Genomic DNA, 23,548 nt, shown 5'->3' with positions numbered 1-23,548 from the left:
ACTGAACAACAACAACAACAACAACATTTTAAAAAAGAAAGAAACCTGGGAGGGATGGAGGAGGAGGGGGGAGGGGGAAAGGGAGGGGGGGAGAGGGGGAGAGAGAGAGAGAGAGAGAGAGAGAGAGAGAGAGAGAGAGAGAGCAGCTGCAGGAGTAGGGTAGGGTGTATGACACAGTAAGAAGGTAGCAAAAATATCAGGAATAATGTACTATTGTCAAATCTGAAGAATGCACAAACATACATCACAACTGTCAATTTCTTACAAACCATTGTGGAATGTGTAACACCTAAACATTTTGATAATTCTCATGAATACACAACACATGGACGCACTTTTGTGACAAACAAATGTTTACAAACAGATAACATTCAGAAAGTTTAGTTTCCTGTAAGATATTGAAAAATGTACCATTTTTAAGCAAATTTCACTGACCCACATGGATCCCAATTTAAGAGACCCACATGGATCCCAATTTAAGACAAAAAGAAAATTTGAAATTAGATAAATGTATGTATGAATAATGTGCAGTGAGTAAGTACCCATTTTGGGCAAAAAACTCATAAAAACACATTTTTACAAGAAAAACCATTTCTTAAACTATTTGCTACATAATTATCACCATAGTTCAGAAATTTTTCATCGCAGCAAATCAACTTTTCTGTGCCTCCTTCATGGAAAGATACCACAACTGCAGGCAGACTCCGCTGAACAACATTTTTGCATCATCACTATTGACAAAACCAGTCCTCCAAAATCTTGCTTGAAGTTCAAGAACAAGTGGTAGTCTGAGTGAGAGATAGAGGCTGTACAGCAGCTGATCAAACTGCTCCCAGCCAAATGCTGAATATGGTTTCAAGTGACTCCAGCAAAATAGGGATGTGTGTTGTCATGAAGCAACTCAATGCACTGACTGAGCATTCCATTTTGAATTGTGTACTGAAGTTTTCTCAAAGTTTCACAGTATAGTACCACACTGATGGTTTCACCTCTGGGAAGGAACTCAACAAGCAGAAACAATGCAAAGAATAAAAAAATGAAAACTGTTTTCAGCAATGGCTGTCTTCACTGGCGGCATCTTTCTGTGAAAGGGGCACAGAAAAGTTGGTTTCCTACTATGACAAATGTCTGAACAATGGTGGCAACTATTTAGAAATGTAGTATAAGAAATGTTCTTCCTTGTAAAAATAAATTTTGGTTGAGAAAAATGTTCTGAGTTTTCCAAAACATTACTTACTTTCCGTACATGTCTCATATAATGAGACAGATTTATAATACTTTAACAACTTTTCTGATCTACAGGTTTTGTAACAGCTTCTACATCAGTATGCCAGTCTTTGTCACAGAGCAATATTTAAGCATATACTTCAAATAAGTAAAGATACCATCATCAGAAAACAGAGAATACATGTACTACAAGTAGTAAATAAAGCGTACAAAGTCACACACTTTGGTGGTATGCAGACATAGATGTAGATACTACTAGCCACAAAAAAATACTCAGAAACATCAAAGCTAAAATAGCAAAATACTTGAAAAACAAAGTTCTGCATCATCCGCTGTTAACAGATCTTTTCTTGTGAGATGGTATGTACAGAATTATCAAATTTATTACCTGTGATGATGTAATAAGGAATCTGAGCTCAGATATTAAGAAATGTGTAACTCCCCCTCATGTACATAAATCTGAATGACTAGATTGTGCAGTATATCTCAAAGCCCCCTTTGTGTTGAAGCAAACACAAGTGAACATACAACAGCGAACAAGAATTCTCTTCTGTTTAATCACTAAGCATGCATGAGTAAATGGCATTCAGTCATATATGATACACATTTGCTTGTGTTACACAAGCTGCATGAGCAAAGGAGTACTGCAATGACAATTTTTCTGGGCTCCAAAAGATATACAGCACAAATACCAAATATGATTGGTATAAAACTGTTGAAGGTCCTACTGGGGATGTGAGAAAGACAATCAAGTCATTAGATGGGAACCAAGCAAGTAAGCACAAGCTTTTTAATACTATTTATTGAAAATGAAAAGCACAATACACTTACTTCAAAGTAAACAAGTGTAAATATGTTTCTATTTGGTTGATTAAAATATATTAAAAATTATGAACGATGTGATTATGCTCATTACTTACATGGATGATATATCACTGTTATGTCATAGACCTCTGATGATAAATAATAGTAGTTTACATGGGATCCCACTATTTGTCCTCTAACAAACGACATAACAGATTTTAACAAGTAGTCCGTGTGACAGATCATATACGAGGTTTGTCCGGAAAATGCGTATAAAAGTTGAATAATGTATTTATGTTACAGGTTGCAGTCACCGCCAGGTAGGACTACTGCTGAAATCAATCCCATCAACGCTCAGTTCGAGTCAGAGTACTCTGCGTGAAGGTGGGAGTGTGCAGCAGCTTGTTGACAGTTACCCTTTTTCACCTGCCGTCGGCATGGAGCTCTCTCTGATTGACGAACAGCACGTCAACATCAAGTTTCTTGCAAAGCTAGGCAAGAATGGCCATGATATTTTTGAGTGTTTGAAACAGGTTTACGGAGACAATTCTCTGAAGGAACCAACCATGAACAAGTGGCTAAAAAGGTTCCGGGATGGCCGAGAAGAAGTGGACGATGACCCTCGCCCAGGACGCCCGTCAACATCGAGTTCCAATGCAAATGTTGAACGAATTAGGGCTTGTGTTCTTAAAGATCGTAGATTGACAGTCAGAATGATAGATGACGAGCTATCAATCCCCAAAACAATCGTTCATGAAATCCTGACACAAAAACTTGAAATGAAGAAATTGTGTGCGAAAATCGTACCAAAGCTCTTGACGCCAGAACAGAAAGCAAAGAGGGTTGAGTGCTGTGAGGATTGGTTGGAAGCAGAGGAATGAGGGGACTTTCTCAACCGAGTCATCACTGGAGATGAGTCCTGGTTTTACGAATTCGATGTGGAGCTAAAATCTCAAAGCAAGGAATGGAAACTACCAGGAGAACCGAGAACAAAAAAGTCGTGAAAATCAAGGTCCAACGTGAAGACAATGTTGATTGTTTTCTTTGATTCTAGGGGCATTGTTCACACGGAATTTGTCCATCCCGGCAAGAGAGTGGAGGGAAATTTTTATGTTGAAGTTCTGACATGTCTCAGAGCTCATGTGGCCCGAGTTCGACCTGAGTTGGAAAAAGGGGGCAGGTGGATCCTTCATCACGACAATGCGCCCGCTCACACGTCACTCGTTGTGCACAAGTTTTTGGCACGAAGCTCAATCATTGTGACAGAACACCCGCTATATTCACCCGATTTAGCCCCTTGTGACTTCTTCATGTTCCTGAAATGCAAAATGGTGCTTCGGGGGCAGCACTTGGGAGATGTGGAAGCCATCAAGGCAGAAACGACACGGCAACTGAACAACATCACAACTGAAGACTTTCAGCAATGTTATCAACAGTGGAAACGGCATTGGCAGAAGTGTATCGCGTCTCAGGGTGAGTACTTTGAAGGAGACCATATTGTAATACCTGAGTAATTGTAAAATAAAATTATTATTCAACTTTCATACGTATTTTCCGGACAAACCTTGTATATACCGGGTGATCAAAAAGTCAGTATAAATTTGAAAACTGAATAAATCGCGGAATAATGTAGATAGGGAGGTACAAATTGACACGCATGCTTGGAATAAAATGGGGTTTTATTAGAACCAAAAAAATACAAAAGTTCAAAAAATGTCTGACAGATGGCGCTTCATCTGATCAGAAAAGCAATAATTAGCATAACAAAGTAAGACAAAGCAAAAATGATATTCATTACACGAAATGCTCAATATGTCCACCATCATTCCTCAACAATAGCTATTGTCGAGGAATAATGTTTTTAACAGCATTGTAAAGCATGTCTGGAGTTATGGTGAGGCACTGGCGTCAGATATTGTCTTTCAGCATCCCTAGAGATATCGGTTGATCACGATACACTTGCAACTCCAGGTAACCCCAAAGCCAATAATCTCACGGACTGAGGTCTGGGGACCTGGGAGGCCAAGCATGATGAAAGTGGCAGCTGAGCACACGATCATCACCAAACGACACGCACAAGAGATCTTTCACAAGTCTATCAATATGGGGTGGTTCTAATAAAACCCCATGTCATTCCAAGCATGTGTGTCAATTTTTACCTCTCTATCTACATTATTCCGTGGTTTATTAAGTTTTCAAATTTATACTGATTTTTTGATCACCCGGTATCTCCCAGTTCATTAACTGTATTGTATTGACATTATCTTCCTTATACAGACTTTTAAAAAATCCTGAAATTGCTTCACCTATGTCATTGCAGACATCATAAATTATATGATATATAGCAGCTTTTAAAATGTGAATCAGTCACTAATGTACATGTCTCAAGTTGCTAATAATCAGAGTGTAAATACTATGCTTTCTTCAGGTTATATTGGCCATCAGTAATTAGTGTTGTGTTTTTAAGTTTCCTCCAAAATGTAATTTGAAGCCAACGAATAGTGTTAACTGATATATGTGGGAAATTCTGGACTTTTGCCATGCAGAGTACATAGTGACTGAATTCTGAAATGACTGGGAATGACTCAAGAACTAGCAGTAACTGGCCAACTGGACAAGGATGTCAACAGCAAGTAATATGAAAGGAAACAGGTGGACAACAAGAGGTGGACAGAATTGAGATGACACAGCAGGATAACACATCCAATGGGTATGCCAAAACTGAAAACCTGAAGATGTAGCGAATCTAGAACCAACGCAATGGTATGTAGCATGTTCCATACCAGAGTGCAGTGAAATCATAACTGACTGACTGAGTCGCTGTGCTTCTGGCTTTTAAAGGGTAGCCAAGAGTGCTGGTAGGCTAGCAGGACAGGGATGGGCAATGATGGCCAAGGCAGTGGGGGCTGCAGTGACACCTCCACTTCCTTACCCATATCCACGGTAACTGCCTCAGGTGCCCTAGAGTGTAAGCTCCTGTGTGGGTGTAGTATCGACAAAGACAGCCTTTCAAGATCCAAGTGAACTGGTGTCAGCAGCAGTCAGAAGGCACGGACAGAGTTGGTTGGTATTCTGTTGTTCCAAATCCCCTCGCAGTTTAATCACCACAAGGCACTGCCAGTGAGTGGCATCCACTATCACCAGCATCCATAAGGGTTTTGCCCCTTATGAATATACCCACACAGCTCAGCAGGCCAATAGCACCCAGCGTTTTGGGTCCACGGTTCCTTAGGCTGTTAGGCCCGGAGATGGAAGAGAGTACGCAGCTGCTGCTCATGGAGTAGCTCTGCCAGGCTACAATTGCGGACAGGAGTGGTGCCGTATGCTAAGAAACATCAAGAATGCAGCTGTGTTGGTACAATCACCCCAACTTTGTGGAGGCGATCGGAGGTTCAATCACACCAACTACATAAAGGCGATCAAGCTCCTGATTAATGGCTGTCTGGAGGGAGACAGGAATGTGCTGTACCTGACAGAAACAGAGCATTGTGTGTAGAAGCAGGGATACAAGAGACTAGAAATCAGTTGCACACTCCAGGCCAGGTTTGAACGCGGGCACGAAGGCAGTGCAGAGATTATCAAGTTCCTGGAAGGAAACTCTGAGAGAGGGCCTGAACCTCATTGGTGATGGAGAATCCAAACAGAGAGAAGGCATCCAGACCAAAAAGGATGCCAGCAGAGTGACTGTAAACAACGGACAGCGTGATCAGGTGTGTGACATTTTTTCTAGGCACCAGTGATTGTGAATTGACTATGAAGGATTCAAACTGGCATCATAAGCAACCAATGTACAGGAGGACAGGGTCAAGTCAGGAGAACCCAGATGAGTGAGTGTTTGAAAGTCGATCAAGGAAACAGTAGCTCTTTTGTCCAGGTGGAAACGGACATCCTGGTTCGCAGCTGTAAGGTTGAAAAACAACTTAGTAACAGAAGGATCGCCCTGGCAAACAACTGCCTGGAGCTTATGCACCATCCCTTGGCGTATGTGGCGAGCCGAACCCGACTGTACCAATGCTTTACAACACACAGTTTGGAAATGCCCATCTTTTCCACAATGGGTGCAGTGCAGCCAACAAACAGGACAGTCCATACATGTGTCTGCTGCGAAGCAATCAGGGCAAGTCAGAAGACCCACATACTTACCCTGATGGGGTACCTGGCTGTTCAGAGGTCATTGACATACCAGAAACCAATGAACCACAATGACGTCATCAGGGAGAAGGCTTATGAGAATTCTGCCCAAGGCAGGAACTGGACCGCTGTTACTTGTGACCAAGCAATTGGGGATTCATTCCCTACTTGTGTAATCTCAAAAGAGAGTGAAATTTTCAAAATGTCATCCAAGGAAGAGTTGTCAAGTATGAGGGTCACAGGATGCACTTCCGTACCAGGAGCCAAATGGATCACTACATCTCAAGTCAAAGAATCTGCATATGCGGTCTTGCAAACAAGTTTGCACATGTGACATCACAACAGAAACTTAACCCTTGCACATCTGTTACCCATGAGCAATGTGACTCATCAGGTTGCTTGGGGTACTGGTGAAACTCAAGGTGCATAGTTACCATATGGACTTCAAAAGCAATGAACAGATCATCTTGATCATAAGTGCAACAGGATTCTAGAGTGGTTCCAACACCTTTAACAAGAAAAATGGTTCTGGGGAAGCCCAAGAATGGAAAAGCGACCATTGGAGAGCATCAACAGAAACCTAAAAGTACTGGTTCTGCAACTGAAAGTATGCATCCCAATATCCTTTGGCATGGTTGAATAGTGGAAACATGGGAAATGACCACGAACTGTATGGGCTGGGTGCCCTGAACCTGTAGCATATTCTTCAAAAGCTGAATTTCCTAATGGGGCGAATCGGTTTGCTGCTGCTGATGCTGTCATCGTCGTCATCATTGAACCTGCTGTTGGAGCTGCTGCCGCAAGTGCAACTGTTGCTGTTGCTGTTGCACCAGTTGCATGAGCTTGGCACCCGTGGGACGCTCCTAACCTTTTGCTTCATTGACAATTATAATGACTGAAGAACCAGCAGAATATGGATGACTGGCCAAGGACATCAACAGCAAGTCACCTGAGTGTGCACAGATGGATAGAAACAACAGAGATTGCACAGCAGAGTAACAAGTGTAGCAAGTAAATCAAGATTGAAAGCCTAAGACACAGCAAATCTAGAATGAAAAAGAATATTGTGTAGTGAGACCAATACTAAGAGTGCTGTGAAATCATTACTAACTGACAGAGTTGTGCTGCTAGCCCCAAAGGGTAGCCACAAGCACTGGTAGGCCAGCAGGATGGGTGTGGCTCCATAGCCATGGGTGCGGTGGTGGCATCTGCGCTCACAGACTATAGTAGCACCTCCTAGCAGCTGTCGTCAAGGTCCATGCCTTTCAACGATATCACGGGGCCGGGATAGCAGAAAATAATTCTATAAATATGAAAGTTTTGCATTGTGCACCAAAGTGCCAAAGAAACAGGTATAGTCATGCACATTCAAATGCAGAGATATGTAAAGAGCGAGGATAAAGTGCTGCAGTTGGCAACGCCTATAGACAAAAAGTGTCTGACGGAGTTGTTAGATCAGTCACTGCTGCTACAATCAGCACATAAATGATGGGACACAGCGTCTCTGAGATAGTGATGAAGTCTGAATCTTCCCATAGATCTTTTCATGAATGTACTGTGAATATCAGTAATCTGGTAAAACATCAAATCTCCTACATTGCTGCGGCTGGATAAAGATCCTGCAGGAACAGGCCCAACGATGGCTGAAGAGAATTGTTCAATGTGATAGAAGTGCACCCCTTCTGCAAATTGCTGCAGATTTCAATGCTGGGCCATCAACAAATGACAGCGAGCAAACCATTCAACAAAACATCATTGATATTACGTCTCGCCTGGACCCATCAACACCGCCATTGGACCGTTGACGACTGGAAACTTGTTGCCTGGTTGGACGAGTCTCTTTTCAAATTGCATCAAGTGGATGGACGTGTATGGGTATGGAGACAACCCCATGAATCCATGGACCCTGCATGTCAGCAGGGGACTGTTCAAGCTGGTGGAGGCTCTTTAATGGTGTGGGGCGTGTGGAGGTGGAGTGATATAGGACCCACAATACATCTAGATATGACTCTTGACAGGTGACACATACGTAAGCATCCTGCCTGATCACCTGCATCAATTCATGTCCATTGCGAATTCCGACAGACTGAGGCAATTCCAGCAGGACAATGTGACATCCTGCATGTCCAGAATTGGTCAAGAGTGGCTCCAGGAACTCTCCTCTGAATTTGAACACTTCCACTGGCCACCAAACTCCCCAGACATGAACATTATTGAGCATGTCTGGGATGCCTTGTAACTTGCTGTTCAGAAGACATCTCCACCCCTCATACTCTTATGGATTTATGGCCAGCCCTGCAGGATTCATGGTGTCAATTGCCTCCAGCACTACTTCAGACATTAGTCAAGTTCATGCCACATCATGATGCAGCACTTCTGCAATCTTGTGGGGGCCCTACACGATATTAAGCAGGTGTATCAGTTTCTTTGGCTCTTCAGTGTATATGCTGTTGTATCCCATGTGCCAATTATTAGTCCCAAAGAATAACATTGCTACTTTCATAGGCTATGTTCATTATCTTGTGTTCTCTTTGGTTCTCTCTAGTGTGAATGCTTGTTCACAGATAGAACTGAATGGTAGTAAATACTAGAGAATTGTCTGCAAATATTTACTCAATTGTGTTCATTTCCATTTGCTCCAGTTGTTCCAGTGTAAAGGGGACTCAAGATAAAGGGCACTGAATATCTGGAATACTGTCACTATACTGGAGTAACAGTCAGAAGGCATAAAATGCAACATTTTAGAGATAATTCATCATTACATAAAAAAGAATCCTCAGCGCTCTGGCAAAATGTGAAAATAAGTGCTTGTGAACTCTTTTACTTTACAACACAAACCCTCATGCAGTTGATCCAAATCATGCAATATGATGTACCTGCAATAAGTGCTTTATCTTACAACTCCAGGAGAGTATGTATGGAATCAGCAATGATGTGCTGTTGTTATAAACATCCCTTATGTATTAACCATGGACCTTGCCGTTGGAGGGGAGGCTTGTGTGCCTCAGCAATACAGATAGCCGTACCGTAGGTGCAACCACAACGGAGGGGTATCTGTTGAGAGGCCAGACAAACACGTGGTTCCTGAAGAGGGGCAGCAGCCTTTTCAGTAGTTGCAGGGGCAACAGTCTGGATGATTGACTGATCAGGCCTTGTAACACTAACCAAAACGGCCTTGCTGTGCTTGTACTGCGAACGGTTGAAATCAAGGGGAAACTACAGCCGTAATTTTTCCCCGAGGGCATGCAGCTTTACTGTATGGTTAATGATGATGCCGTCCTCTTGGGTAAAATATTCTGGAGGTAAAATAGTCCCCCAATCGGATCTCCGGGCGGGGACTACTCAAGAGGACGTCGTTATCAGGAGAAAGAAAACTGGCGTTCTACGAATCGGAGCGTGGAATGTCAGATCCCTTAATCGGGCAGGTAGGTTAGAAAATTTAAAAAGGGTAATGGATAGATTAAAGTTAGATATATTGGGAATTAGTGAAGTTTGGTGGCAGGAGGAACAAGACTTTTGGTCAGGTGAAGACAGGGTTATAAATACAAAGTCAAATAGGGGTAATGCAGGAGTAGGTTTAATAATGAATAAAAAATAGGAATGCGGGTAAGCTACTACAAACAGCATAGTGAACGCATTATTGTGGCCAAGATAGACACGAAGCCCACGCCTACTACAGTAGTACAAGTTTATATGCCAACTAACTCTGCAGATGACAAAGAAATTGAAGAAATGTATGATGAAATAAAAGAAATTATTCAGATAGTGAAGGGAGACGAAAATTTAATAGCCATGGGTGACTGGAATTCGGTAGTAGGAAAAGGAAGAGAAGGAAACGTAGTAGGTGAATATGAATTGGGGGAGAGAAATGAAAGAGGAAGCCGTCTGGTAGAATTTTGCACAGAGCATAATTGAATCATAGCTAACACTTGGTTCAAGAATCATAAAAGAAGGTTGTATACATGGAAGAATCCTGGAGATACTAGAAGGTATCAGATAGATTATATAATGGTAACACAGACATTTAGGAACCAGATTTTAAATTGTAAAACATTTCCAGGGGCAGATGTGGACTGTGGACTAAGACCACAATCTATTGGTTATGAACTGTAGATTAAAACTGAAGAAACTGCAAAAAGGTGGCAATTTAAGGAGATGGGACCTGGATAAACTGAAAGAACCAGAGGTTGTGCAGAGTTTCAGGGAGAGCATAAGGGAACAATTGACAGGAATGGGGGTAAGAAATACAGTAGAAGAAGAATGGGTAGCTTTGAGGGATGAAGTAGTGAAGGCAGCAGAGGATCAAGTAGGTAAAAAGACGAGGGCTAGTAGAAATCCTTGGGTAACAGAAGAAATATTGAATTTAATTGATGAAAGGAGAAAATATAAAAATGCAGTAAATGAAGCAGGCAAAAAGGAATACAAACGTCTCAAAAATGAGATCAATAGGAAGTGCAAAATGGCTAAGCAGGGATGGCTAGAGGACAAATGTAAGGATGCAGAGGCTTATCTCACGAGGTGTAAGACAGATACTGGCTACAGGAAAATTAAAGAGACCTTTGGAGATAAGAGAACCACTTGTATGAACATCAAGAGCTCAGATGGAAACCCAGTTCTAAGCAAAGAAGGGAAAGCAGAAAGGTGGATGGAGTATATAGAGGGCCTATACAAGGACTTGAGGACAATATTATGGAAATGGAAGAGGATGTAGATGAAGATGAAATGGGAGATACGATACTGCGTGAAGAGTTTGACAGAGCACTGACAGACCTGAGTCGAAACAAGGCCCCCGGAGTAGACATCATTCCATTGGAACTATTGATGGCCTTGGGAGAGCCAGTCCTGACAAAACTCTACCATCTGGTGAGCAAGATGTATGAAACAGGCGAAATACCCTCAGACTTCAAGAAGAATACAATAATTCCAATCCCAAAGAAAGTAGGTGTTGACAAATGTGAAAATTACCGAACAATCAGTTTAATAAGCCACAGCTGCGAAGTACTAACACGAATTCTTTACAGACGAATGGAAAAACTAGTAAAAGCCGACCTCGGGGAAGATCAGTTTGGATTCTGTAGAAATACTGGAACATGTGAGGCAATACTGACCTTACGACTTATCTTAGAAAATAGATTAAGGAAAGGCAAATCTATGTTTCTAGCATTTGTAGACTTAGAGAAAGCTTTTGACAATGTTAACTGGAATCCTCTCTTTCAAATTCTAAAGGTGGCAGGGGTAAAATACAGGGAGCGAAAGGCTATTTACAATTTGTACAGAAACCAGATGGCAGTTATAAGAGTCGAGGGGTATGAAAGGGTAGCAGTGGTTGGGAAGGGAGTAAGACAGGGTTGTAGCCTCTCCCCGATGTTATTCAATCTGTATATTGAGCAAGCAGTAAAGGAAACAAAAGAAAAATTCGGAGTAGGTATTAAAATCCATGGAGAAGAGATAAAAACTTTGAGGTTCGCCGATGACATTGTAATTCTGTCAGAGACAGCAAAGGACTTGGAAGAGCAGTTGAATGGAATGGACAGTGTCTTGAAAGGAGGATATAAAATGAACATCAACAAAAGCAAAACGAGGATAATGGAATGTAGTCAGATTAAGTCTGGTGATGCTGAGGGAATTAGATTAGGAAATGAGACACTTAAGTAGTAAAGGAGTTTTGCTATTTGGGGAGCAAAATAACCGATGATGGTCGAAGTAGAGAGGATATAAAATGTAGACTAGCAATGGCAAGGAAAGCGTTTCTGAAGAAGAGAAATTTGTTAACATCGAGTATAGATTTAAGTGTCAGGAAGTCATTTCTGAAAGTATTTGTATTGAGTGTAGCCATGTATGGAAGTGAAACATGGACGATAAATAGTTTAGACAAGAAGACAATAGAAGCTTTCGAAATGCGGTGCTACAGAAGAATGCTGAAGATTAGATGGGTAGATCACATAACTAATGAGGAGGTGTTGAATGGGATTGGGCAGAAGAGAAGTTTGTGGCACAACTTGACTAGGAGAAGGGATCAGTAGGAAGAAGATGTTCTGAGGCATCAAGGGATTACCAATTTAGTATTGGAGGGCAGCATGGAGGGTAAAAATCGTAGAGGGAGACCAAGAGATGAATACACCAAGCAGATTCAGAAGGATGTAGGTTGCAGTAGGTACTGGGAGATGAAGAAGCTTGCACAGGATAGAGTAGCATGGAGAGCTGCATCAAACCAGTCTCAGGACTGAAGACCACAACAACAACAACAACAACAACAACAACAACAACATGTGTAAAAAACTGAATTTAGATAATATCTATTTAGGTTAGAGTCGGGCAATCTGTTGCCAGTTGTCACAATCAACTTTGCTTTAATTATCAATAGTTGTCAATTAAATTACCTCATGGGTGCATGTCAAAAATTGAATGTGGTATGAGTTTAATGTGAAAGAGTCACAATTACACTTCAAAATTACATCATAAATGGAAAAAAAAGGAAATCACACAAGAACTTGTTCATAAACACATTGTTAAAATTCCATTTGTATCAAGTCTACATCCAGTGGCCAGGAGAGTACTGGGCGAATACTTTTCTACACACAAGTGCAAATGTGACAAAGCAGTTGGTTTACATCCATCCATTATGTTTTTTTCCTTCCCCAAATAATTATAATTATTATTCTACTGCTACTTTTTTGTGTTATCTTTGAAATTGTCATTTGTATGTCATGTGCACTAAAATTTCGAACATTGACTCAGAGCTAATTCAACTTAACTTTATTATTGTTATCTTACTTTGGTTTTTCTCAGTCAGTTGATTGATTACTTTGGCTGAAAACAGGACTAAATACAAAATATCAATAGTTTCAGATTTTGTTACCATTGCTCATATGTAAACATATACCCAAACTGACTTCCTGAAAAAATAGATTAAAGAAAAAGTTATAGAAATAAGTAAGGTATTCACACAAACAGCGACGAAAATATGCTAGCTACTGCACTCAGTTAATTTGGAAGTAATTAATATCTTAAGATAAAACAGTGTTACTGAAATAGAGTCTGCCCCCGGTAGCTGAGTGGTCAGTGCGACAGAATGTCAATCCTAAGGGCCCGGGTTTGTTTCCCGGCTGGCTCGGAGAGTTTCCCCGCTCAGTGACTTGGTGTTGTGTTGTTCTTATCATCATCATCATTTCATCCCCATCAACGCGCAAATTGCCGAAGTGGCGTCAAATCGAAAGACTTGCACCCAGCGAATGGTTTACCCGACGGGAGGCCCTAGTCACACGACATTTATTTTACTGAAATAGAATAGCATTATTTGCACAATTTAGCTATAATTCAACATAAATCATTACAGTATCTGAAAGTTCATGTTCAAACAAATCTCCATCCACTATTCAGTTATACAGAAATGTAAATCTTTAATTGTAATTAGTGAAAATCTGATGCACACCAATTGGCAAATTAGGTTGTAAACTTACATAAGAATCAGGTTAAAATCCATTGTCATTCAGTTCTAGTTCAGTCTGCAGTGAGCTTGAATGGAGCAACATCTCCGTTCGCCAATACAGCGTAATATACCGCAGTTGATTGAGATGAAGTATAAGGTGGAAAAGCACCATATTTCACCTAAATTTCATGTCCAGGATTTTTTTTTAATGAATAACTTTTAACTATTTTTATTGACAGTGTTAAAATTCAACAATGGCTTGTGCAATCTATGACACTAAGGACAGACTATGAACTGTGTTGTTTCCAAATGACAATTACAGTGCAAATAATGTTTTTATTGGTAAGACTGTTGGATCTGAAGGACAATGTCTGAAATGTTTTATTCGGTGACTGTATTAAGTATATGTCTGCCACATGTGGACTTCTGTGAGTAATTACATCAGTTGGTTGGTTGATTGGAGGAGGGAACCAAACAGCAGTGTCATTGGTCCCATGAAGTGGCAGAAGTCAATGGAGGAGCTACACAAACAGCACAGTCCTGTCAAGGTGAAGGTGAAAATGGCCAAACAAAGAGGTGAAAGAAACACTGGGGCAGCAGCAAAAGTAAAGAACAGAAAGGAGGCAGGGGGACAGGGTCACTCCAGAGATGCTACACATATTGGGGCACCAGCACCATTGCCACCCTTCCTGATCCCCCACACGATACCATGATCACAACACAATTGTGACAACACCAGGAGAAGAAGATACGCAAAAAGAGGAAACAAATGGCATGAAATACCAGACAAAACATAGGGAAAAGGGGGGAGGGTGGAAACCTGCCTGGTGTGGAGGCAAGGCTGAGGCCTCCGTAACCAAAACCAACGTTAACCAACAGGCTCCAATTACAGAGAGAAATTCAAATACTTAAACCTGGGAAGAGAAACCACTTTTACGAAGAAAACCAAGGACAGACACAACCATGCAAGAGTTGTCCACTAATACCCAGGACAAGAAAGCTGGGAGGGCACTTGTAATGCGAAGGGCCAAAGGACAGTACATCAAAATATGGATCACCGTGAGCAGCGCACTGCAACTGCAAATGGGGAACAGCTCACTGCAGAGTAAAAATGCCATGGGTCAATCTAGTATAACCACTTCAAAGACAGCAGAGGATGATAGATTCCCTCTGGGTGAGGCTGAGGAAAGAACGCAACGTGATGGGAGTCTCCTTGACTGCACGAAGTTTGCCTCTCAAGAGACTACCTACACCTGAACAAAAAGCATTTGATGTAAAGTTGCTGATCCACCCCCAGAGATGTCATGGAGATCAGGACATAACTGGCTGATCAACATTTCATTATCGGGATACCGCATCACCAGGAACCCAAGGGAAATCAATCTAACAAGCAGTAGCCCCAAGATTGGTGAGAAGGTCGTGGATAGTAGAGAGAAAAGGTTGGAAGGAAAAACCCCGAGTGATTATCTGAAGGCCACTCACTGAGTCCATACATGACAAAACTTGGGTGATGGAGGACAATTTAATAAAATAGAGGGCCTGATAATAGCCATAAGTTCTGTGGTGAAGACCCCATACACAGACGTCAAAAGATGGTGCTCCATGCCAACAGAAGATGTGACAGCGTACCCCATATGACTGACAGATTTAGAGTCATCAGTGTAAAAAAAAATAGTGCCCTGAAAAGCATGCAGAATATACAGCAGAACACCACTGGTGCAATGGGGCCTTTGAGACCCCAAAACTGCAACTGAGGAACTACCAGTAAACCTAGTTGAGGGCGGGCAGCAGGAGGGCTACGTCCAGAATCCCCGAATAGAATAGAGTAAGATGGGTGAGCAGGAGAAGAGCAGATAATAGTGGTGGTACAGGGGAAGAGCAGGTAGTAGTGATGGCATAGAAAACTAGGAGCTGGGACTCCAGAACCAAAAGGGTAGGGATCCCAGTGTCAATCACAAGACTATCAACAGGACTGGTGCTAAAGGCACTGGTGGCTAAATGGATACCACAATGAAGAACCAGGTCCACGAGGAGTACCATGGAAGGAACAGCTGATCCATGAACTTGACAGAACTAATGCCTGATAAATGTGGAGAAGAGTGTTATGATCTGTGCCTCAAGAAGAGTGTGCTTGGAAGCGAAGGACATTGAGTTTTCAGAAGGCACACTGAGACAACCAAGTAAGCTTGTTGTCAAAAAGAAGACCCAAGAAACTTAACAGGGGGACTATAGTCAGGTTTTGGGTGTCAAGATAGAGCTCTAGATCAGGATGGACCATAGCATGGTTAACAGTAATGTTCCACCTTTGATTTAAGGGGGAGAACTGAAAATGGTGCAAGAGTATCCATGTAGAAGCATGGCAAATGGCACCCTGGAGCTGTTGCTCAATAGACTACTGAATGGGAGCCAGTCCAAATACAGATGCCATCCACATATAGAGTAGAGGTCACCAACAATCTGCCAAGAGTCCAGAAATCCATTAATGATTATGAGAAAAGCCCTTTGGAATGCCATTTACTGCATCTTCAGAGAGCTGAGAATGGTGCCACCTCAAACTCAGAATGACTGGCGAGATAGGAATTGGCGAATAAAAATTGTCAGGGGCCACGAAAATCCCACTTGTTGAACATAAGTAGGATGTGATGGCACCAAGCTTTGTCATAGGCCTTATGAAGAGTGAAGAAAATTGCAACAAGGCGGCGGCACTGAGAAAAGGCCTGCTAGCCAAACTGTGGTGTCTAATCCAAGCAGATGATCAATCACAGACTATCCCTCCCAAAAGCCACATGGTTAGGAGATTCGAGGACCCAACTGAGCAGATGAGCCACTGTACATTCAGATAACTTGCAGGGGCACTGGCCAGACTTATGAGCTAGTAACAATCAAGGGGCGACAGATCCTTGCTGGGCTTCAGGTCAGGAACCAAGGTACTGTCTCTCCATTGAAAGGGGAAAATGTCATGGAGCCAAATATGGTTAAAAACTTGGAGGAGAGATTGTCTTTGTGGAGGATTGAAGTGTTGAAGCAACTGGTTATGGTTCAGGGCCCAGGGGCTGAATCATGAGGAGAAGAGAGGACCGGAAGAAGTTCCCATTCAGTAAAAGGTTTATTGTAGAATTCCATCTGACAAGGGGTAAAACAGAAGTGGCAAGCTTTAACCGCTGTTTCCAGAGGAGGAAGGCAGCTGAATAGTCTGACGACAATGCTGTTGTGAAATGGATTGCAAATTGTTCCACAAGACAAAGTGTGCCCATCACATGCGCTTGCTCTGTTTGAGTAAGTAACAGTTTTTGGCAGGAAGACATTTAAAAGTAATAAGACCAGAGAAGGATGGGTACCACTTAAGATGGAGATGTGATGGCGATCAAGAATGGCAGTGGCAATGGCCGTGCTCCACCACAGAATTGGCCGGCAGTGAACAGCGTCCATCAAATGGGCAATGGCAATGCCAGTGCATGAATTATATTATTGGACAAATCACAGATGTTTTCATCAGTACAGCGTGACAACAGTGTGACCTGGGAGGGATAGAGGGGCCAGTCAACATGATGGGAAGCCCAGCATGGTAATCTGGCAATCGGGAGGTGGGAAGGGAACAACAGAATCAATGGGAAGTGGTCAGTATCACAGAGGTCAGTGGCTGGGGACCAGTTGCAAGGTATTAAAACGTCCAAGGAGGACAAAGGGAGAGGGGAGTTACTGAAGGAGGGCAGTTAGGGCAGTGGGTGTACGCAGCCTGTCAGGAAAGAGATAGAGATTGCAAACCATGACCTCAGAGTCCAAGGGGATCCTGATGGAAACCTCAAAGGGCCAACCCAGTTCCGAAAGAATGCATAAGGGTCACTGGGAAGCATCAGTAAAATCAGATTCCCGGAGTAGGACACAACCTGAGTAAAAGGAAATAATGGATTACAACTCCGGTAAATGATGGTAGTATCTACTACAGTTCCATTGAATAAACACAGAATAGGGATCCAAATGGGAGGCGAACAAGCTGGAGCCAATCACACTGCCAAATCACCACCTGTCACCTATGAGGATGGGGTGACATCCATAAATAAAAGGTCAGACTCAGGTTGTGAAAGTGGAGATGGTGCCTCCAACGGCAACAGAGGGGGCTTGTCCTGAGACTTCTTCTTCTTCTTCTTCAAGGTCCACAACTGAGAGAAAGCAGGCGGCCTTGGCAGGCATGGACTTAGAAACCTGTGGCCAAGTTGTGGCAGCAGGCCTCCAGCCTGGGAGACAATGGGGAGAGTAGTCCCGGGAAGGAGCCCCATCACTGGTGGGCACTGAAGAAGGGGACACTTCTCTGGCTGCACAGTGGGTAAGGGGGGGGGGGGGTGCAGCACCAAAGGGGAGGGTGTTGGAATTGCATGGGAGGGGGAGAGAAGAGGGGGCAGAACTGGGGTAAGGAGGTGGAAATGAGGGAAAGGACATAAGAGAGGGAAAGTTGGACATCATAGACACAGGATGACGACGGTCATATTGCTGAGACAATCAAGGGACTTGTACTCCTGTATCTTCTTTTTCTTATAAGTCAGGCCGTCAGGTGAGTGTGGAAAGTGATGGTTGAGACAATTCACACACACTGATGGCAGAACACAGGGGCTCCCCTCATTGAGTGAGTGTCTACATTCACTGCATACAGTGTCCTCTGTGCAGCAGGAAGACATGTGCCTGAAATGCAAACACCGTACACCCCTCAAGGGTGGTGGTACATATGGCTTTATGTTTCACTGAAAACACCTAACATTTACCTTTACCTGCAGGGTAGCTCCCTCAAATGCCAGTATAAAAGCACTGGTATTACAGTGATTGACCTTACGACCTTTCTGAACATGCAGAACAAACAGAACGCCCCACCATTCCAGACTGGCCAGGAGTTCCTGTTCAGTTTGAAGAATGAGGTCCCTATGAAAAGTGTCTCCTGAACCATATTCAAAGACTGGTGAGGAAAAATGGACAGCAGGATGTCACCAAGATGGTCATAAGCATGAAGGGCACCCGATTGGCTGACAGATGTTTTGATCAATAGCAAATCGGATCTTAGTGCGCGACTCCACTTCACCAAACTTGTCATCAACATTTTCCATAAAAAAGTAAAGTCATGATGGCTGTGAGAAAGTGTCCCCATCAGTCCTAGTGCAGACCAGATAGTGGGGAAGGTGTTTCACCCCAAGCTGGTGAGCCTCAGAAACAGTTTAGGAAGCTCATAAGGGCGTTGCATGGTAGGTTGTGCTGAGAAATAATTGTTAATAAAAAAATTCGAGACACTGCACTGTTCACAAGTTACTTAGCACTGATGTTAGCCAAACGGGTCATTGTGCCCACAACTTCAAGTGGCCCACGATATACAATTAGTGTCAGTTGTTCTCACTGCATTAATGATAGCATATGAGATTGTTCAGCCTTTGGCTTAGGTTTCATCCTTATCAAAACGTCAAATTTTTGTATCACACATCTGGTGAAACTGACTGGCGGGCCACTCGAATTTGCATACACAGACCTGACAGGTTAACTTCAATGCTAATTATCTCAGAACTGGCACAATGAATCACTTTTTTTCCTTAATGATTATTTCTTAGTACAGGCTACTCTGCAACCCCCTTCCAAGCTTTTCGGACACTTTCTGATCACCCTGCATACACAAAAACTTCTGATACTAAGTCAGCCAAATGACGAATGCAGCACTGTATCACCAATGAAGCTGTGTGTTATGCATATATTCATGAAACAGGAACTACTGGTTACAAAATAAGAGACAGCTGAATTGTTTAAAATGCATTTGACAAATACACTGTGTTAACCAAAATATCAATGTATTACATCAACTGAAAATGCGTGAATGCCTCAGACACATTTTCGCATAAACAAAACCATACAAAACGTAGTATTTCTTCAAGTAATTTGTTTTCAGTTATTCAACTGAATCCTGACAGACATCAGAGCTGCATGTTTTCTTTGTTTGAATCTGAATTTTGTAGAACTACTCAGATAATTATTGTTTCAACCAGAAGACTAACACTGGTACCTAGAAACAATTCATTAACGGAGTACATAACCTCAGTAATATTTTGTAACAGGGTGCTCACCATTTTGGAAACCAGGAACTGGTGGTTTCTTTTTATTACTTCCAAACAGATGCATACGAAGGTCTTCGTTTCTGCTGTCTCCTCGCTTCAGGCGCCCCACAACACACTTTTTGAGAATAGAATCATAATTCACCCAAGCATGTACCTGCATAATAAGAAGCATTAACGAACAAGACTCTCATTATATTACTCACAAATCTGCTGCCATTTTGCATGCTATGGAAGAAGTTAAATTTCTTTTTTTACTTATTATGACATTCACTATTTCAGTGTAAATAATGCAAAAATTCACTACTGAGTGAGTATGTGCAGCAATGAAGAATAATATGGACATGATACTAGCTTAAAGATAGTCATTTGCGGTGATGACTGTAACAGTGATTACAACCATCTTGGTAACAAAGAGAAATATAAATTCCTGAGCAAGGGTATGTCACCCTATTAAAACAATAATTAGTTGTGTAGTATCTCTGTCTACATAATTTCAGTTTATGAAACATTTCAGTAGTAATCTGCTAATATAATTAATTACAATGGTACAGAGGGATGTGTATAACCACTTTCAATAACAGCTACATAATTAATAGAAAAACAGTGTAACACAATGTTTTAAATTGTAAATACTGTGTAATAGGCCCACAAAGTGAATGCAAATTATGATACAAATAGGGAAATTTTCTGCAGGAAATATCAGCAGATGGAAATGCACAGAAATATGTGAAATTGCTAACTTTCTGTACCATGGGCTGCTCCTGACAAGAGAGGATGTGGTTGTTTAAAAAGTGTCTGATAATGCTTAAAGATACTAGGATAGTCACAAGAAATGTCTGGCAGAACTTGAGGTCAAGGGATATTCATCTGGTAGGGTGAAAGGAAATAAAACTCTGTTGTTACTGGATGACATAAAAAATCTGAGAATTTATTTTTGGCAGCTAGGTAAATCAAAGCTGAGTGGAAATATGTTGTTAAAGACAAAAAAAGGAAAAAACAGCATTCAGTAAAACCTGTAGACAGAAACAAAACCTAAATGAAATTAAAGGTACCAAAAACCAAGCACATGCGTACAACTTTCTTATTGTCAAATGCTAATACTGGGAGTGAGAATCCAGATAGCACACAAGGTGAAACAGGAACCATGGTCACAACCATCGTGTTGCACAGTGGGTTCTGCGATGGTGTCCAGGTGCTACCAGCATATAGTATGGCATCCAAGTTCATTCATTAACAACTTTGTTGCTGTCATACCAGAACAGAAGCATGTCGATGACAAGTTCTGCTTGCAAGTTGGTATATGATATGAACATTTCTGCAACCTGGTCTACTTTCTCATTACGAAAATAACATGTGCAGAGTGCTTTCATAAAGGTAAAGAGTTAACTGGGGAATTAGACACAAAGATGTAAGCTCTCAGTGTAGTGAATGTATACAATGGGACTGAAAATGCACCATACAAAACAGAGTACTGGATCATGAAGGCCCCCTAGGCTACAAAATATTAACAAAAATAGAGCCTCTTTCACAGATATTCACTATGCGCTCTCTTGACCAACTTTTCCCTTTCCCACAAATTACATTATATCAACTGTTATAATAGTTTAAGGCATTTAAGGAGAAGTCCCAGGTTTTTCTATATTGGTTCATATATTAATGTTCAGAACCCACAGTGGTTGATTTTTGGCCAGCACTTACCTAGTTTAGGAAGTAAAATGTGTAGTATTGCCACATATCCACATAGCAGTGTATGTGACACACAATTTAGCTTTTGGAACTAATAACTTCTACCTCAGGGAGGAGAGAGCAGTGTCTCAATCACATTCTGCAGGCTCGTACCATATCAAATTCTTCCTTATTAATGCACAGTTTTACACCCTAAGAGCAAGAGACTGACCTTAAGTTCTAACCACTGTCACATCTTTTTTGCCAATGGCCTCATCATGCTGGATATACCAGTTCTTACCTGGTCATCAAACTCTCACAACTTCAGGCCCAGTTAGTCTTAAATGGGTGACTGATTGTAACCAACAGATTCCATTGGCTCAGGGACATACAAGTCGCCAAAGTGGAATCCAATTGAAAGACTTTCCCAGCCAACTGAGCCGTATGACTTTATAATATCTTTAGATGAAAGTCACACACTACTGCATGTGAAGATCAGGCAAAGAGAATGCCACCAATATTAAGTTCTCTTCCTCCTTTCTCTATCTTTTATTCTTCAAATAATCTTGTCAGCTTCTAAAACTATCTCCATTTTCCATGCATGCAGAGTAAATTATAGTCTCATTAAGTTGCAAACATTCCCTTCTCATTACCTAAATAAGACATTCATCCAGACTGGGAGGGAAGGGGGGAGGGAAGGGGGTGGGAGGCTGTAGGAGCAAAGTGAAAGATGAATGTCTCATTTAGGTAATGAGGAGGGAACTTTTGTGATTTAATGAGACAATGATTTACTCTGCAGGCATGGAAAATGGAGGTAGTTTGAAACAGCTTCCAGAAAAAATGGCTCAGTAGCAAACACTTTCTAGATGTATGGTTGGTTTTTAAAAATTTCAAATTGCCATATGAACTGCATCATACATGTGGTCCAGTTAATTACTGATTAAAAAATCTATATTATCATCCAAGACAGTCTGTGTCCTACTGGAATAAATTTTGTACCACTTAATTTGTGATCGTCTGAGTGAGGTTCAAATGGCTCTGAGCACTATGGGACTTAACATCTATGGTCATCAGTCCCCTAGAACTTAGAACTACTTCAACCTAACTAACCTAAGGACATCACACACATCCAAGCCCAAGGCAAGATTCGAACCTGCGACTGTAGCGGTTGTGCGGTTCCATACTGTAGCGCCTAGAATCGCTCGGCCACCCCGGCCGGCTCAAATTTCTCCTGCAGCTTTTAACTAACTTTAAGAGGCATTGTATCTCCTCTGTGAAAGTGAAAATTCTTGTAATCTTTTCAATAGCTGTGTGTTTGTTTTTGAAAATTTTGCTCTAAATAAATAATGAGTAGCTAACAAAACATACCACTGTTTTATATCTCCTTAATCTATGTATGAAGCAAATCAACAAATAAAGTTACCTGATTAAATAAATCTGTTGCATCTTTACCTACACCCCTCATCAGCTGTTCAGAGCCACCAGGGTGGAAATTCATATAATGTGTCACATTGTAAACTATTCCTGTAACATAGAAAACACATTGAGTAAGTTTTAAGCAAAAAGAAAAAGTTTGTGTTAGTAAGCAACAAACAAATGTTTTTCAGAAAGACATTGCACTTACATCTAACATTACATCCACAAATTCATCAATGCATCATATCAAACTAACTGGTGTAGGCCCAACTATAGGCCTCATAAGAAAGTTCATTCATAAATACTATGTTGGCATTCAGTTTTCATGAAAATCAAGCGTGACGCAATGTTAAATGCAGTGGTGGAGAATACTACAACTGAAACAAGTCAACTGAACAAAGACGCTCACGTTGTGATTATTGGCGGCGGCAATGACGTATACAAAAACGAAAGCAGGACAGCCCTGCGATGTTTCCATAATATATTACCAAAACTATTTGAAATGAACATTGTCATCACAAACATGCCAGTGCGACATGATTTACTACTGTGGTCATATGTAAACAAAGCGATTGGACACTACAATTCTGAGCTACAGAAACTGTGTGATAAATTTAGTCATGTACATTTGATAGACTTAAGTAAGAAGAGTTGTGATGAACACACAAAACACAGATTCCACTTAAACAGGAAAGTTAAGGCCAAGCTAGTTTCCCACATAAACAAACAGTGCGAGAAAGACAGTGTGGAGAAAGCTCCAATTGCTCTGGGCTACAACCACGAGACATTTTTA

General features: G+C 41.6%; 1 protein-coding gene across 1 annotated transcript in view; it reads right to left on the bottom strand.

The window, feature by feature from the left end:
• LOC126235844 (cytochrome b5 reductase 4) overlaps positions 1-23,548 on the bottom strand; it is a 315,221-nt gene that overhangs the window by 66,464 nt on the left and 225,209 nt on the right. The window contains exons 4-5 of the mRNA XM_049944708.1: positions 22,763-22,863; positions 19,684-19,828 (exon numbers count right to left, since the gene is read on the bottom strand). Coding sequence (XP_049800665.1) covers positions 19,684-19,828; positions 22,763-22,863 — 246 coding nt within the window. The remainder of the gene's footprint in view (positions 1-19,683; positions 19,829-22,762; positions 22,864-23,548) is intronic.

The sequence above is a fragment of the Schistocerca nitens genome, chromosome 2 (genome assembly GCF_023898315.1).
Source record: "Schistocerca nitens isolate TAMUIC-IGC-003100 chromosome 2, iqSchNite1.1, whole genome shotgun sequence".
Lineage (NCBI taxonomy): Eukaryota > Metazoa > Arthropoda > Insecta > Orthoptera > Acrididae > Schistocerca > Schistocerca nitens.
Note: the sequence above shows the minus strand (reverse complement) of the source record. Positions and strands in the feature narration are given on the sequence as shown.